The sequence below is a fragment of the Odocoileus virginianus genome, chromosome 11, assembly GCF_023699985.2.
Source record: "Odocoileus virginianus isolate 20LAN1187 ecotype Illinois chromosome 11, Ovbor_1.2, whole genome shotgun sequence".
NCBI classification, from domain to species: Eukaryota; Metazoa; Chordata; class Mammalia; order Artiodactyla; family Cervidae; genus Odocoileus; species Odocoileus virginianus.
Window position 1 is genome coordinate 43,778,878 of NC_069684.1, and position 18,125 is coordinate 43,797,002.

The 18,125-nt window shown below is 38.6% G+C and overlaps 1 protein-coding gene across 1 annotated transcript in view; it reads left to right on the forward strand.

Moving 5' to 3' along the window:
* The first annotated feature begins 7,217 nt into the window (after positions 1-7,217).
* KMO (kynurenine 3-monooxygenase) overlaps positions 7,218-18,125 on the forward strand; it is a 67,605-nt gene continuing 56,697 nt past the window's right edge. The window contains 1 exon segment of the mRNA XM_070474357.1: positions 7,218-7,537. Within this exon segment, the coding sequence (XP_070330458.1) occupies positions 7,463-7,537 (75 nt within the window). The 5' untranslated portion in view covers positions 7,218-7,462.

Here is an 18,125-nt window from a genome sequence, read left to right on the forward strand (position 1 = left end):
AGGAAAGGAAAAACTTCGTTTCTTTTTTGCTGCAACACAAATCCAATAGACAATGTCCTATATTTTCCGCAGCAGTGATGCCATTGACTCGCCTCCCCTTTGGAAATCTCTTTCCTGATCTTGCAATATTGAATCTCCCTCTAGTTATTCCTTCATAACTATTCTTTGTTAGCTCTTCACTGGAAGATGAGGAAGTGCTTCAGAGCTCTGTCTTAGCTGATCTTTCCTTTTTCTCCTGGTTTAAAAAAAAAAGTCTTTTTAGAGACCTCAAGTAAAAAGGGTTGAGTTAACCACACACCTACGTTTATGGCACTTTATAGAGTATTAGATCCATTCTTAATTTAATATTTATTTCTGTTTCTATTCTTCCCTGGGCTTCCCCAGTGGCTCAGTGCTAAAGAATCTGCTTGCAATGCTGGAGACACGGGTTAGATCCCTGTGTCAGGAAGATCCCCTGGAGTGGCTATCCACTCCAGTAATCTTGCCTAAAGAATTCCATGGAGAGAGGAGCCTGGCAGTTACGGTCCATTGGGTCACAAAGAGTCGGACACGACCGTAGTGACTAAGCACATTCATTCCCTACACCTTTTTTCTTTTCGGACCTAAACACTCAGAGCCAGCCCTACAAAGAGAACAGAAAACAGAGCTGCAAGTGCCAAAGACCTGGTGAAATGAATAAACAATTATTGAGCAAGCAGAGTTCATCAAACAAAGTGAGATCATATTCTTTCAACTTCAACGGTTTAGCAATGACGAAAACAGCAGAGCAAATATTGTACTAATTAATCTCTACTAAATTTTAATTTTTATAAACTTTTATTCCTCCCAATAATGCAGATTTTTAAAAACTTAAATGTAGAGAAACATGAAAATATTCAGTGTCTCCTGTAAAGTAAACATACTTTACAGTATGCCCCTCTTGGAGCCATTCTGTTGGAAAAGGACCTGATTAAAGGATTAACAAATAATCAAATCTCAATGAGGATGAAATGCAGCTGCTCCTGACACAATAGTTACCCCATAAATTCCTTATCCCACAGCCCCACATTCTTCAGGCTCAGAGGAGGGGGAAAACAAATTTATTAATTTCTTTTTTTCTCAAGAAAATCTTCCAGAGAAAAGGAATGTGGTCATCTTTAACTTTCCTGAAGCCCCTCTGAAGCAACTCTTTTTTTTTTTCATTTATTTTTATTAGTTGGAGGCTAATTACTTTACAATATTGTAGTGGTTTTTGCCATACATTGATTGGCATAAATCAGCCATGGATTTACATGTGTTCCCCATTCTGATCCCTGCTCCCTGAAGCAACTCTTTCTACTAGATTTTTAGGAAGACTAGAAAGACAAGTAGCCATGGTTGAAAGTGTAGCTTTGTAATAGTTAAACTTTTTACAAGCTTTTGGTGCCCTTTCTCTCACAGTCGCCCAGGGACCTCATGCTATCCTTCAATTTATAAAGTTATTGACTATGTTATTCTGCTCAGATCTGTTTTCTCCTGTCAAATCTCATACAAAAAGTTAATTTTCTCTTTCAGTCTCCTCCAACCCAAAGAACATCAAATCCACATTATTCAGGTCTTATAAAATGTAGTTACTTTATAATTCAAATTTCATTTAGATTTGTATTGTCAAAAAAAGAAAAGGAAAGGCAAGATGAGTCCTGAAAATTGTCACCTAATTGGAGAAACAGTAATTCTGATTCTCCCTGATATGGGGACTGAGGAAATTCCTGGGAGGCAATAATACAAAATAGTTTTATCTATTCTACTGAGAGTGAACTGAAATAAGACCAGAATCTTGCCAGTACAGTAATTAAAGTAATAATGATCATTGCCTATCAGTCCACTAGCCTGTTGTTGTAGACTGCATAGAACCACATGATTCATTATTAATCTCTTATATAATCTACTTTCTTGATGTATGGTTCTTTGGCTCAGACCTGGTAAGTTTGATCCACTCCATTAATGTTCTTGAAATATCTGAAGATAACAGTTATCAGCATCCTCATAGTCAACCTTAATATATTAACACATTGTTTTAACTAGATCATTTGTGGAGTGGGTCAACAATGTCATATATAGAGTCAGGGTTTGAAATTTTTAAAAACTTTTTAAAAATAATTGAAGCAGACAGGATGTTACTCGGGTAATAATATCATATCAGATGTACTTTTTGAGTAGAAGAGAAAAAGTTTGCAGTCATCAAGCAGACAATTATATGTAAATCTCAAGCTATTTTATCTGTGACTAAACTGCCAATGAATACTTCCATAGGATTTGTCTTTCAGATAAATAACATTCAAAATAAGCACATGACATGTTATGGAAAAAAGTTATTCAATTCCTAGGCTGAAAGAGAGCATGAAGATGAAGATCACTTGTTTAGTGTCATATGGGACATGCAGACACCAATGGAACAACCATTTCAGAAACAGACAGACCTTGCTAATTCTACACACCAAATGAGTGTGAAATCACCTACAGGCACAAGGCAGAAGCAAAAATAAAAACTGTCTAAGTTAAAAAAAAAAAAAAAAAACCTGTCTAAGTTAATGTACTGCTAGCTTAAGCCTCAAACTACTGCAGTCTTTTTTTTTCAAGTCATTTCTTTTTTTTTTTTTGAAGTATAACCATTTACAATGTAATGTTAGTTTCTAGTGTATAGCAAAGTGATTCAGTTATACATATGTTTATTACTTTTTGTACTATTTTCCATTACTGGTTTTTATAGGATATTGCAGATAGTTCCCTGTGCCACACAGTAGGAACTTACTGTTTATCTATTTTATATATAGTAGTTTGTATTTGCTAACTTTCTGGCCAACCCTTTATGAGCTGTTTGAATGTTTTGGAAATTAAGCACTTGTTGGTCACATTGTTTGCAAATACTTTCTTATATTCCGTATGGCTTCATTTCCTTTGCCGTGCAAAAGCTCTAAAGTTTGGTTTGATCACGTTCCTTTATTTTTGTGTTTTAAGTCCATTGTCTTGGGAAACTGACTTTCTCTTCCAGTAGAAGGGCCACTGGCTATGCCTTCACAGGAGCTGTCCCCCATGAAGTGTACACTGTGGTGTCATCTGTCTCCCATCGTGCGGGCTTGCAAAGTACACGGTTGGTTTTTGACACTGCCCTCAGGCCCATCTCTACCAGGGGAATGCAGGTGATTGGCCTGGTTGTCCTTCAGGCACTGTGCTCACAAAGTTGCCAGTGCAGATTCATCAGTACAGATTCCCTGTAGTCATGCTTGGGGACCACTAGAGTTGTGCACTTGCATCTGCTATGGGGACTATGGAATCATTTCAGTCCCAGCCCTGCCTCTGCATGTGCCCACCCGCAAAGACCGCAGCTGCTGTCATGGGACCCACCCCAGCTGTGGGAGCGCTAATAACCCACTCGGAAGTTCATCAGGTACTGAGCTCACAAACTGACCACTGATGGTGTAAATCTTGATCACAGCTCCTGGGTCAGGGCTCAGATTTCAGTCCTTCTTCCTAAATTATGCAGCCCCTGGGCATAGGCTCAGATTTCAGCCCCGCCTCCGCTTGTGGACAACCCACCATTGCTTGCACACTGGAGCCTTGCCTTCAGTGAGCATGCTGAAAGTGACACTGTTATGGTGGGGCCCTGTCCCTCCTTTTATGCTTGTGTTAACAACAGGGCTTCTCTGATGGACCAGGGCCCGGCCCGTCTGCACCCTTGGTTGCTGCTTGGACTATACTCCAGCCCCTTGAGGCTGTTTCCATGGAGCCATTCCCAGCCCTCTCCCCTGGTCTGTCTGCTGAAGCTCAGGTTTTAGCAGCCAGCTCCTGCACACCAGTAGACTGGCCCCTCGGACTGGGGAGCGCAGGGGGGTAGCCAGGACTGACTGTGCTGCTGGTTCTCCTTTCTGCCTGCGACAGTCTGGCGGCTACGCTCTGCTCTGAGCCTCTGAAGCTCCCAATCTATCCTGTCTGTCATCTCAGCCTCTGAAGGGTGTTCCTAAGGTAAGGGAAATTTTCCTCTTTCACAGCTCCCCTTTGGGGATGCTGGTTCCCTACCAATCCTTTGCTTCTTTCTTTCATCCTACCTAGTTACACTGTAACCTGTCTTGTAGCTTTGATTGTGTGAGCTTGTCTGCCAGCATTCAGTAGGGATTCTGTGAGAATTGTTCCACATGTAGATGTATTTTTGATGCTTTCGTGGGAAGTGATAAGATCTACATCCTTCTGTTAGGCCTTCTTGATTTCCCTCCCGCAGTTTTTTTTTTTAATATAGTTTTGAGCACTCAGTTTAAAATAGTCATACGTAAATTAGGTAACATGAGTTCCTAAACCCAAATAAATAACCATCAAAATAAACCTATAAAGGAAAAGGTTGGTACATTTGATATGCTAAAATTCAGAATATCTTTCATCAAAAGGCATCACTAAGAAAGCAGAAAGGCAAGCCAGAGATTGGAAGAAGTTATTTGCAATATATATAAAGAATAAAACTCATATCCAGTGTCAGTTAAAAAAAAAGACAACCCAAATGAAAATTGAGCAGTACACAGAGGAAGAAAAGCAAATGTGAATGAGGTGCCCACCGTTATTTATAATCAAAGAATGCAAATTAAAATGATAGTGGGATAGAGTACACATCCACCAGCAAGTTTTGGATGTACCAACAATATACATGTTGATGAGGATGTAGCAGAAGAGAAATGTCTATACACTGTCAAGTAAAAGTAAAGTGCTTTGGAACATAACTTTCTTTCAGAAAGTTAAAAATAAGCATAACCAGTATATAGTTCCTATACATGCTCATATGTATGTGTGCTACATTGTACTAATATACATGCTCATATGTATGCACTCTACAGAGAACTAATATACATGCTCATATGTATACACACTACAGAGTACTAATATACAAGCTCATATGTACACGCACTGCTACTGCAAGTCACTTCAGTCATGTCCGACTCTGCACTGTACTAATATACAAGCTCGTATGTGTGCACACTATGTTGTATTAAAATACATGCTCATGTGTATGTGCACTACCCTGTGCTAACATACATGCTCATTTGTATGTGCACCACATTGTACTAATATATCCAAGGTTGACCATAGCAGCATTATTGAAAATATTGGGTTGGCCATAAAGTTCGTTTGGGTTTTTCTGTAACATCTTATGGAAAAGCCCTAACAAGTTTTCTGGCCACCCAATATTGAAAAACTGGGAACACCCAAATGTCCATCAGCAATAGAATGGATAAATGAAAACAAGTGAATTAGAACACCTTGGAATAACACAGATTAGTAAAATATTGAAAAGAAGCAAATTTCAAAGGAAAAAAAAACGGCATAAATTCATTACAGTAAAGCTTAAAAAGAGGCAAAGAGGCAAAACTAAACTAACGTTTATTTATTTATTTTTGGCTGCCCTGGGTCTTTGTTGCTGTGCACGGACTTTTCTCTAGTTGCAGTGAGCAGGGGCTACTCTCTAGTTGCTGCGTACATGCTTCTCATTGTGGTGGCTTCTCCTGTCGCAGAGCACAAGCTCTAGGGCGTGCAGGCTTCAGTAGTTGCAGTGTGTGGCCTCGGTAGCTGCGGCTAGTGGGCTCTAGAGTGCAGACTCAGTAGCTGTGGTACATGAGCTTAGTTGCCCTGAGGCATGTGGAATCTTCCCGGACCAGGGATTGAACCCGTGTCCCCTGCATGGCAGGCAGATTCTTAACCTCTGAACCACCAGGGAAGTCCAAAACTAAAGGATTATAAGGTTGCTTGTATGAATGGCGATTACCTCTGTGAAGAGACTTTTGGCAATGGACATGTGTAGACTTTTGGGGCCCTGGCAGATTTTTTTTTTTTTAATAGTCTGAGTGGTAAATACATGAGTACTTGCTTTACAATAAATTATTGGACTGTATACTTGGGTTTTACGTGCTTTAGTTTTTGGTGTTATATTCCACAATATTAAAAAACAAATGAAACAGTTCTCTGTATACTGACATTAAACAATTCTTGAGTTTATGTTGTAAATGAAAACCTGGAGTGTGGAAAAGTGTATAAATTGGCTACTATTTATGAAAAAAAAGGAAGGAGGTATGAGGGAGGGAGAGAGAGACAGAGAAAGAAAGCAGGTGTTCATAAAAGAAGAGGGAATAAAAAACAGTGGTTATCTCAGGAGAAATAGGTGGCCAAGGGACAAGATTAGAAGAAAAATGCCTATTCATTGTATACCCTTTTGTACTTTTTGTATTTCACACCATGTAAATGTATTAGCTATACTGTGTGTGTGTGTGCTCGGTCATGTCTCTCTCTTTGTGACCCATGGACTATATCCTGCCACTCTTTGCAACCCCATGGACTGTATCCTGCCTGGATCCTCTCTTCATGGAATTTTCCAGGCAAGAATACTGGAGTGGGTTGCCATTTCCTACTCTAGGGGATCTTCCCAACCCAGGGATCAAACTCCTGTTTTCTGTATTTCCTGCATTGCAGGCGGATTCTTTACCACTGCCACATGGGAAGCTCATTAACTATTCTAAATAAATAAATAAAAATTCCTAAAGAAAAAAAAATTCCTAACAACAACACTGATTATACTTATCCACAAGAGGTCACTATCGAATGATGTTGAACTCTAGTTCCTCATCAGAGAAAAACCAGTCTGAAGTTCCCTGCTCTCACCAGGAAGTTAAGCAGCATCTTCATTTACATTCTTACTTTATTTTACCTGTCATGTTCTGTTTTTTTAAAAAACCCTCCAATTCAAAAATATGCACAGAAATTTAAAATATACATTTAAAACGGAGCAAAAGAAAGCAAAGAACTGAAGAGACAGTATGAAGCAATGAATGAATTTACAAAAAGCATAATATTAACCATTTTCTCTAGGATTAATACACAAATTAGATTCTAAGTTTCTAGCATTTGATACAAAAAAGGAAGTATTGTTAGTTTTATAATTCAAAATCTTGCTCAGGAGAATATTCAGAGTATGAAAAATGTTTTCCATGGTAGAGTCTGTTAAAGACAATCCTTTAGGTAAAATTCCTGACCAGTCTTAATAACAAGAATAATCCACAGAACAATTGGGAAACCACGCCATGCTCTGGGACACCAGATTAGGGAAGTTTCATTCATGGGTTAGTCATGGTTGAAAATGAAACTAAGAATACATGATATAAAAAAGGAAGAAGAAAAGCCACAAAACTTGTGCTTTGAAAATTCTGTCTTACACATAGGAGAGTGTTCAGTCTTCATGTGGCTGGATTTTTCAAAATTTAGTTATTGCAACAAATTCCGTTTTTCCTAAAGTTGAGCTGATTGTCCTTCCGGCAACTAATGGGTTAAATGCTACCTTCTAAATTCAAGGAAAAACAGCCCTGCTCAAATGCCTTGGCTGGCTCACAAATGCAGGGCTTCAGGCAAAGACCGACCGAGGGAAGTCAGCGTATAGGAGACAGTTTTCTCTGTGACAAGAACTGCAACAGCTATGAAAAACACTTCAGCAGTGATGGATTCTTCTGATATTCAAAGGAAAAATATAGCTGTCATTGGTGGTGGCTTGGTAAGAATCTATTTGGATATATTATTCCTGGTAGTGGTATTATATTATCATTACTTTTTTGCTTTTTTATCAGAAATTAATTGCTTTTATTAATGTTTTTCCTATCCATTTTACTGCGGTATTATTGACATAGAGCACTCCATAAGTTTCAAGTGTACAGCATAATAATTTCACTTACATACATTATGATTCCCACAATAAATTTAGTGAGTACTTCTCATTGCAGATAGATATAAAATAGCAGAAAAAGAAAACATATTTTTTCCTTGTAATGGGAACTATAAGAATTTACTCTCTTACAACTTTCATATACAACATACAGTGGCGTTAATTACATGTTACATCTGCGGTGCTTATTTATATTACAACTGTTAGTTTCTACTTTTTTGACCACCTTTGCTGTTGTATAAAGATATTATACCTCTAATCTTCCTCACCTATTTCACTTATCTTAATATTATTAATCACTTGTAAGGATTGTTCACTTTCTTTTGAAACTTTTCTGATATTTAAATACACCTTTTAAAAATGTGGTGTTAGTTTAGTTTGCTCTTTCCTAAAAGAGCTATCTTATTTCCATTAAATACAAAGGTGTCCATTTTCCCTTGTTTTTTCTGTACAGCATTTTTCAAAATAGAAAATAAAGCAAATTGAATTTGATTAATCCCCAAATAGACTATGTGTTAAAACAAATATTAATGTAAATAGTCATTTTAATCAAAACATTTGCCACTTTGGTTAATAACTCAGTTTGTACTGTCTAGTAAGAATAAAAGTGACAAGAAACATGAAGTTAATGCAGAATTATCACATTGAATTTTCACTAGTTATTTGAGTAAGTAGGAGTAATACTTATTCAGTCGCCCTGTCTGGCTGGTCCAGTGGAGCTGGTCCTAAGTTGGTGGAGTGGGGCATAGAGCAGGTGAGATTAATGGGCTGAAATGGCCCGACATCTAGCAAGAAGAGGGGAGGGGGTGTCTCCTCTCTGCTTCCACTGTTATTATATGAAGCCTAGTTCTACTTAATGTGGGGCTGCCTCAGTGAAACTGTATTTTCCTCTTTTTTAGCAGAACAACTATTTTGGAATCAAAATATCCCCATTAGTTAAAGTTTAATCATTTTGGCTTTGCCTTTGGCTTAATCATGTGCATGCTTTTAGACCATAGGTATTCATTTATTTCATTTACTCTGCAAAAATTTACTGAGGGCCTAATGATGTGCCAGACACTGTTCTAGGTCGTGTGTAGATGAGTACATTTTGTAGCACACATAGAGTTTTACAGTTTGTGCTAATTCTGACTTGGATGTTGCCTTCCTTTTTGTGTTTTCCCTAAAGTTCGATGACAGTTCTAACATTTCTGGTTTGCTATTGTAGCCATGTGTTTCGGGAAACAAACTCACTCAGAAGGACAATTCAGATAGTGGAGTGCAGTTTATTACACCAGCGGGCCCAAGGGAGAGTCTCCTCTTAGCCAAGGACCCTGACCAGTTTTTGTGAAAACCTTATATACACTAAGTGCATGTGCACAAACCTACCTCCCCAAATTCCCTGACAATCAAAGTTAACCCATGGTTCATATGCCTTAAGCCTAGGTAGTTAACAGTGGATAATTATCAATAGGCCTGTGGTCATGCCTCAATAAACATAATAGAACGTACGATTCTATTTGGTTACACAGATAGTTAGGGTATTCTTTTAGCGAGAAGGAGGCCTGGTTTTCCAGTTGATATGTCGTTTCCATAGATACTGGGCATATAGCTCAGAGTCCACAGTCCAGCCCAAGATGGAGTCCTGCTTTCAAGATGGAACCTGTTCTGATTCCTCCTTCACTATCACATGCTGTGTTGGCCAATGCATGTGACATATGTCCTCATTTCTTCATACTTTGTACCTGGCTTCAACCCAATCGTTCCTATCAAAATGCATAAAATGTGAATTCATGGAGTCAACAAAATCCTGTTGGGTGCCAGCTATGTGCCAACATTGTTTTAGGTATTAGGAATATAGTGGTGAGCATTTAGGGAGGAGAAAGATGATGGAGAAGAAAAGTAAGTTCAGTGAGGCCTAAGAAATTCAAGTAGGGTAATGCTGTAGGGTCTTGAGGGTATCCATTTATAGAGTGTGGTCAGGGACAGCTTTTCTGACGAGATAAATGACCTGAAAAATGAGAAGGAGTCCATCGTGTGAAGGGCTACAGAAAGAGCATCTGGGGTAGATGATGGACTGTGGAGAAACAAGGAGGAGATAAAGAGCTGGGCACTTTTCTTGGAGAAGACAGAAAGGCACAAAGAATGAGACTGGAAAGGAGTAGACACTGAGGCTGGGGAGAGTGAAATAGTCGAGGTCCTAGGATCTTAGCGTGCAAGGCAGACAGATTTTATCCTAGACGCAATGGAAAGCCATTGGAAGATTTTAAGTAGGAAAGCAAGCCGTGATTTTAAGATTCCTTAGGCTGTTATATAGAGAAGAACTGGGGAAATTTCAAGACCAGGTAGACCAGTTGAGAGGCCGTTGTGTTTGTCTAAGCCTTGGACTAGGGTGACAGCTCTGACGATGGCTCTTAGATATCCAGGTGACAGTGAATGTCACTCAGTTGTGTCCAACTCTTTGTGACCCCCGGATTCTCCAGGCCAGAATACTGAAGTGGGTAGCCTTTCCCTTCTCCAGGAGATCTTCCCAATCCAGGGATTGAAACCAGATCACCTGCATTGCAAGTGGATTTTTTTTTTTTTTTTTTTTTTTTTACCAGCTGAGCCATAAGAGAAGCCCAAGAATACTGGAGTGGGTAGTCTTTCCCTTCTCCAGGAGATCTTCCCGACCCAGCAATCAAACCAGGGTCTTCGGCATTGAGGGCGGATCCTTTGTCAACTGAGCTAGGGGAGATAACAAATATGTGATTGGATATATGATTTTGGAAGGCATAAAAATGTGGGTGTCATCCACAGCTTTCTCCCTGAATAACACTTGAACTCTTCATCATCGAACCACTTCATTATCTGGGCACACATACATGTGCTAGAAAATGGAAGACATGGACTAATACACGTATATTAAGAAGCAACTAAAATTCCTCTGCAAATGAATTCTATTCACCTTATTGCTCAGGTCCATACTTAGGAATCATGTCTGATTCTTTTTTTTCCTTTTACGAAAACCCCCATTCCTCTTTCATTCTACCAATAAGCCTTGGTGGCTCTATAATGAAAATATATTTCAATTCTGGTCATTGCTACCATGCTAGTTAGGGCCATCATCATTCTTTATCCATACTCCTGCAGCCTCCTCCTAAATGATCTCCCAGCTTCTACTCTTATCCATAGGCAGTCACACAGCAGCCAGAATCAACCTTTTAAATCATTAGTGTGATAATTACCATTCATTGCTTAAAACCTTCCATTACAAATAAAGTAAAATCTAAACTTGTTACCAAAGGCCCTACAGGAACTGAGTCTGTCTACCTGCCTGGCCTCATCTTTTCCAGGTTTTTGTTTTTTATATTATCTATCAGCACCTGAAATCATATACTTTATTTGTTTGGGGTAAGTAGGTAAGCTATTTATTATGCATCTATTCCTACAAGGATATAGCCTCTCATGGCTGGAACCACACCTAATATTGCTTAATGTCATTATTTAGTATTTGACAGACAAATGAATGAAAGGAATGAAAAACTCTTCTTAATGACATGAAGGTAAAAGAAATTTCATAATGGATGAAAGACTGAATATTGAGGAAATTAAAAAAAAATACTGATTACATAGTGATTCAAGAAGGTTAAATTCAATACATAAAGGACAAAATTATTTTCTTGTCCATCTACTTTCTTGTGTGTGTGTGTGTGTGTGTGTGTGTGTGTGTGTGTATGTTTCACCGTTCCCCTTATCTTACTCCCCATGGACTGATCCTAGTCTCTTACACTAGGATCTCTGATTGTGAAAGGCTGATACGCTAAAGGCTCTCTCTCTGGGCCCTAGGGGAAAATTGCAACAGAGCCCAGAACCTTTACTCAGAAGTCCAAATAATATAATGAACTGATTTTTTTTCCCCAGTGATACCTTGCCTAGTGAAAGATTACTCTTAAGAATTTGTCTTTGCTTTAATGCAGTGGTCATCTGATTCTGTGATTAACCAATTATTTCTGTTCTTTGAAGACATGTTAAGTCAAAGAGGTCAGAAAGAACCAATAGATCAATGAAGGAGTCTTTGAGAAACTAAACATGAAAGAAATTGTAAACCATGGTCATAAACTGGTTAAAGTTTATCTATTAAAGAGTGGGAAAAGACATTAAAACAGTTTTTCAAGAATGTTAATCTATTTACAAAAATCACTATACTCACTTAGTTATCTTACTTCTTGTGTGAAACACTGCTCCCAATCCCTTCCAGGATTACCTCCTGGAAGCTGGGGGTGTAACTTCTGTGAATGCACATAGGACTTTGCTTGCCTTTATCACAGACTGCATTCTGTTAAAGTTATAGACGTAATAATTGTAAAGAGATAATTGTTTAGTCTTGTAAAGAGATAATTGTTTAGTCGCTGAGTCATGTCTGACTCTTTTGTGACCCAATGGACTGCAGCCAGCCAGGCTCCTCCATCCATGGGATTTCCCAGGGAAGAATACTGGAGTGGGGTGCCACTTTCTTCTACAGGGGATCTTCCCAACCTAGGGATCGAAACCGTGTATCTTGCATCTCCTACACCAGCAGGTGGATTCTTTACTACTGAGCCACCCAAATTTGTAGATATGCATAGCTTATTCCCCATAGAAGCTTTTATAACTTCATGAGTCTAAATATTTTCTTATCTTTGGGTCCTGCCCCCTTTTCTTTTATAATGGTTATCCCAGTGCCTTGTACTGTCAAACACACTAAAATATCTTGTGTGCATGAGTTTGCTTTCAGAACAAAGTGGAGGATCGTGCTCTTAGAGATTACGGGCAAGTAAAATAAAGACAGGTTTTTCAGAATGGAGTCATAATGAATGCAATACTTTGAAGGACTAATATTTAAAAAAAAGAAGATTTAACAAACAATCTCTACTTTTTAGGCTGAAAAGAGTTTTGCTGTTGTTTAGTCACTCAGTCGTGTCTTACTCTTTGCAACCCCATGGACTATATAGCCCACTAGGCTCCTCTGTCCTTCAGATTCTCCAGGCAGAACTACTGGAGTGGGTTGCCATTTGGAAGGAGTTTTACAGTTTTCCAATTCTAACCTAAGTCAACCTCAGGGTAAAAAACTGCCACATGAGTTTATGTTAGAGTGAGACTTGTTTTCTCCACCAAATGACTATCCAGAGAAGTAAAAAAAAAAGGCCATTGCACATGTGTCCTGAAGATGTGTAGGTATTCAGGTTCTTGGTATCTGGAAATGCTGCTGCTGAGGTGACTGTTTTCAATGTTTACAAATATGATGGAAATGATCAGAGTTTTCAGTGACAGTTACAGCTACTGATCTCTCATTTTTTGACTGAAGTTTAGAGTTTCAGCTGTAAGGATTATTGAGAATAGCAGCCTTAGCTGTTGCCTGCTATTGTAGTGTGTGTCCACTGTTCTAGCACACACTTTGAAGATGTATTTTAGGGCAATATCGAAGCATTTCTTCTGTCTTCCTAGCTCACAAGCAACTCCTTTTCCCCACTGCTTGACCTATCAAAATTCTCCATTAAGAGCTTATTTAAAGGGTAAAGTTCAAAACATCAGGTCAAGGAGACGTATTTTGCATGAATTACTATTGTTAATGTGCCCTGTCCCCCAGTACTCAAGTTGGTAGTGGCTTCTACTGGTGAAATTGGGGCTTCCCGAGTGGCTCAGTGGTAAAGAATCTGCTTGTCAATGCAGGAGGCACAGAAGACGCAGGTTCAATCCCTGGATCGGGAAGATTCCCTGAAGAAGGGAATGACAACTCACTCCAGTATTCTTGCTGGGAAAATTCCATGGACAGAGGAGCCTGGCAAGCTATAGTCCATGGGGTCGCAAAAGAGTTGGACATGACTTAGCAACTAAACAACAACAACTGATGAAACTGCCTTTAAAACTGCTTGACCTTGATGCTATGAGAGGTTATATCTCACGTCTATAGGTGTTAAATTCTGTCACAAATGTATAGGCTCAAAAAGGACCTGATGCCAAACTGGCCCTAGACACTGTTTTCTGCCCTGTTTCCCTAGGGTCCTTCCACCTCACAGCTCACTCTTCACTCAGTTCAGTTGGATAGAAGCAGCAAAAGACAGGGAGGAGAATGCACAGGAAAGGCTGCAATCTGCTGGAAGTGCAGGAACTCTTATCTTTTTTGGGTCTTGGTTTCTTCATCATGGGCTAAGACTAGGTCCCCAAGTCTTTTAACTATACAGTTTTGCTGCTTCTTTTTCATACTTCCTTCCTCACAGGTCACTAGCTTTGTTCTCAATCTAGTCTTTATAAACATAGCAATCAAATGTCACCCAGAATTTTCACTTTCTCTAAAATAAATATTCTAGACATGTATAAACCATCAAATGTTTCATAATTTTTGGTTAAGGTCTATTTATGGTTCTCTATATAGTTGATGCTGGGAAAGATTGAAGGCAAGAGAAGGGGATGATGGTTGGAGATGACATGGTTGGATGACATCACCGACTCAACTGACATGAGTTTGAGTAAACTCTGGGGGTTGGTGATGGACAGGGAGGCCTGGTGTGCTGCAGTCCATGGAGTTGAAAAGAGTCGGACATGACTGAGCGACTGAACTGAACTGAACTGATAGTTGGTTCAAGTGTATACTTTTTACTTTATGCAAATATTGATGAGACAAAACACACAAATAGCTTAATAACTATTATTATTTTATTTCATTAATATTAAAATAAATAAAACTCTATTCACTTCCCTTTTGTTTTCTACTGCTCAGGCACAAAAACCTATGTATGATAAACATGTATTACCGCCCTGATTTCTAGCACCTTGAACAAACAGAAGTGAAGTCAGTTTGTTGTGACCACGGATGTCATTTTGAATTTGCTCAATAGCTAGAGACAAGTTTTCATCTCACTTTACTAGCTTTCCTCAATTTCTTTTGTAGTTTTGCTTATGTTCTAATTCCTCCCACCAAACAAGTTTTCTTTCATCTATCTCACTCATGTATCTGTATTTCTCTAACAGGCCTGACTAACATTTTGAGTATTTTTTGCTACCCTGATAGATAAGGTACCTCATAAACCCTGTTCTCACCTACATAAAACAGAAGTCCTTGCTCAGAGCTTAGTTCATTTGCTTCCTAATGAACAGTATCTGAAATGGAACCAATAACTTTAGACAGATCAGTTTTGTTAACTGCCTACCAAGAAAGTGTTCTGCTTTCCTTTTTATTGGTTCCAAAATACTCTGTCCATCTGTCCATACACATCTCTTCATTCAGCTATTCACCTATCTGTCAATTCAAAGAGAAAAGAACACTCCTCCACTGGTGATGATAATCTCAGTTGGCACTTTTTTCTTGAAGACAGTTTGAAAAAAATATATGCTGATAGTCTTAAAAATATGGAGGAATTGAAGAAAGCAACATCCTCCCTCTCTCTCTGAAAGTCAGCTTCAGCAATGCCTTGCTTTTAGAGGGAAGATTGTCCTTTAATCTGAGGGGAGTTAAAAGCATTAGAATCTTTAATATAGCCTCTCAAATACACCAGATCTGGAGTATGTACAAAACCTGTAGCAAAACCTTCTAAAAATCTTGCTCACTCTCAACCTCTTCCACGTACTTTGCAGTTATTCCAAAAACAAAGCCAAAGAAGATACAACTAACTCCTGCCACACTCCAAGTCATCAAAACCCTCTCCTCAACTCATTTTAGACTCTCTTTTACTCCTTTCTCATTACCTTGTTTATAATTAAACAATATAAATCCCTCCATTCCTCCTGTTACTAAGGCCCAAGAACCAATGGGGCAGACAGAAAGAGGGTATGGATCTCAGAAGTTTCTGGGAGTTTGGTCCCTGTCACTAAGACCTGTGCTTTGATGGACCATTTCGTTATTGTGATTTTACCAAAAGAACTCAAGGGGCACCATGCAATTGTTTATAAACCTAAAAATTTAAAGTAACTCCAATGTATAAATATAAGGGCACTACATACAACAAAATGTAAGGCAATTCTTAAGTATTATGATTTAAAATATCTTATGACTTGGAAATACATTCACAGTATACCATTCCTTTTAAAAAGATAATTATATAGTAAAATATATATCCTACTACCATTTTAAGAAGAAATATCATTTGCTTTATATACATAGGAAATGTTAATACTGGTTCTCCCTGATGATAAGGTTGTAGAAGATTACGTTTTCTTTCAGATACTTTCTAAATTTTTGTTACAAACTGTTGAGTCTTTTACTAAATATCAGGTCTGTACCAGAAATAGAAAGATGGACAAAATAGAAGCCATACATACATCATTAATCCCTGGGCATTCACAGCTTAGTGGGAAAGTTAGTCAGGAATATAAATAAATAATTCAGCTAATCATGAAAGATATTAAAACACATATATACATCCATGGAATTAAAGAAGAAAAGACAAGTCTTTTGGAGTTGGAGAGATACTGAGAGAAATTGTACAGAGGATATGATTCTTGAATGAAGGCTAAAGGAGGAAATAAACAGCCCAGGCAAAGGAAACATTAGATTTAAATGCACATAAGTATAAAAGTGCAAGGCATATTCAGGAAATATGTAGTCACTTTGGTCTACCTCTTACAGATAATATATAAGAATAGGAAAAAAAATGAGCTTGAGAGGCTGGGGTCAAATGTAAGAATCTTTTACGCTATGTTGAAAACTTGGGACTTTTTCTTAAAGACTTCAAAGGAGCCAAAAAAGGATTTTAAGAAAGGAATCGCATCATTCAATTTCTGTTTTAGACAATAGCCAGATCTTCTGGAAGTATGACTTAAATAGGTAGACACTGGGTTGGTGGGGGGAGGAAATATTATTAGTAAACTTGTAGTTGTTCAGGTGACAGGCAATGGGAGCCCCATAGAGGAACAGTGGAAGATATGGGAAGGAGATCTATTTTCAGAGAGATTCAAAAGGTGCAATAAATAGGACTTGTTACCTCATTAAATATATATTTGTAGGTAGAGAGGGCAGTAATTATTCTCTGAGTTATCCTGGTTGGGTGAAATAGTAGGTAGAATTGTTATTCACTAACAGAAAGAATTCAGAGGAGGAGAAAGTTCTGAAGATCCAGGAGGGGAATAAGTTGAATGTGAGGTATGTTGAGATTAAGATTCCTGTAAGACACCCAGGAAGAGAGGTTCAGTAGTCAGAGATGGTGTTCTGGAGGAGTATCTAGGCTAGAGAAAAAGTCATGAACAAACTTTCTTAAGAGCCCCAACTTGAAAGTGTGTGGGGCATTCATCTTATCATCAACAAAGGAAGGAAAATCACATCTGTTGCTTGACTTTAGAGACCAAATTCAGATGATACAGGTAAGAGAGTTCAGAGTAAGATCTAAATAATAAAACATTTGACATAACATTCACAATTCTAGAGCCCTTGGATGGCTCAAATGGTAAGAGCCTGCCTGCAATGCAGGAGACCCAGGTTTGATCCCTGGGTTGGGAAGATCCCCTGGAGAAGGGAATGGCAACCCACTCCAGTGTTCTTGCTTGGAGAGTCCTATGAACAGAGAAGCCTAGTGGGCTACTGTCCATGGTTGCAAAGAGTCAGACACGACTGAGAGACTAACACTTTCACTTTCTCAATTCTAGTAGATCTAATAGTTACAAAGTATGAAGACATTTTTATTTGCTTATTTCAGAGTAAGTGCAATTAACAATCTGGTTCTTCTCATTACATTGCTACATTCAAAGATCAAATTCTTCAAAGACCAAGCTATAGTTCCATGAGTAGGAGGTTATTAACAGGCTTTACTAAAGTCTGTTTGGTGATAGACTCAGAAACAATCTCCATGACTCTTAGGGAAAGTTTTATGTGCTTCAGTAGGTCAAAAATAGTTGAAACATGTTTAACATTACATTAGTTCCATGAGTTGCAGTAGGACACGACAACCCACTCCAGTACTCTTGCCTGGAGAAGCCCATGGACAGAGGAACCTGGCAGGCTACAGTCCATGGGGTCGCCAAGAGCTGGGCAGGACTGAAGTGACGGAGCATCAGTTCCATGAGCAGGAGGTTATTAATAGGCTTTGCTAAAGTTTGTTTGATGACAGACTCAGAAACAAGCAATCTCTGTGACTCTTAGGGAGAGTTTTATATGCTTCATGAGGTCAAAATTAGTTGGCTGATGTTTAACAATACATTACCAGATTAATTTCAAACATACTCTATTAAAAGACATAGAAAGTATGACATTTTAAAAATCATGATGACTCTTCCTGTTAAGGTCAGCATTTATATTGGATTGGCCCAAAAGGTTGTTCAGGTTTTCCTGATGTTATAGAAAACCTGAATGAATTTTAGGCCAACCCAATCAATTAAAAGTAAAGTTTTCTCATGATCATTGGATACTTGAACAATCCTTGATGCCAAGGTCACCTGGGAATCAGCAGAAAGATAGGAGATCCTACTGCAAAAAGCCACACTGGCTGAATGC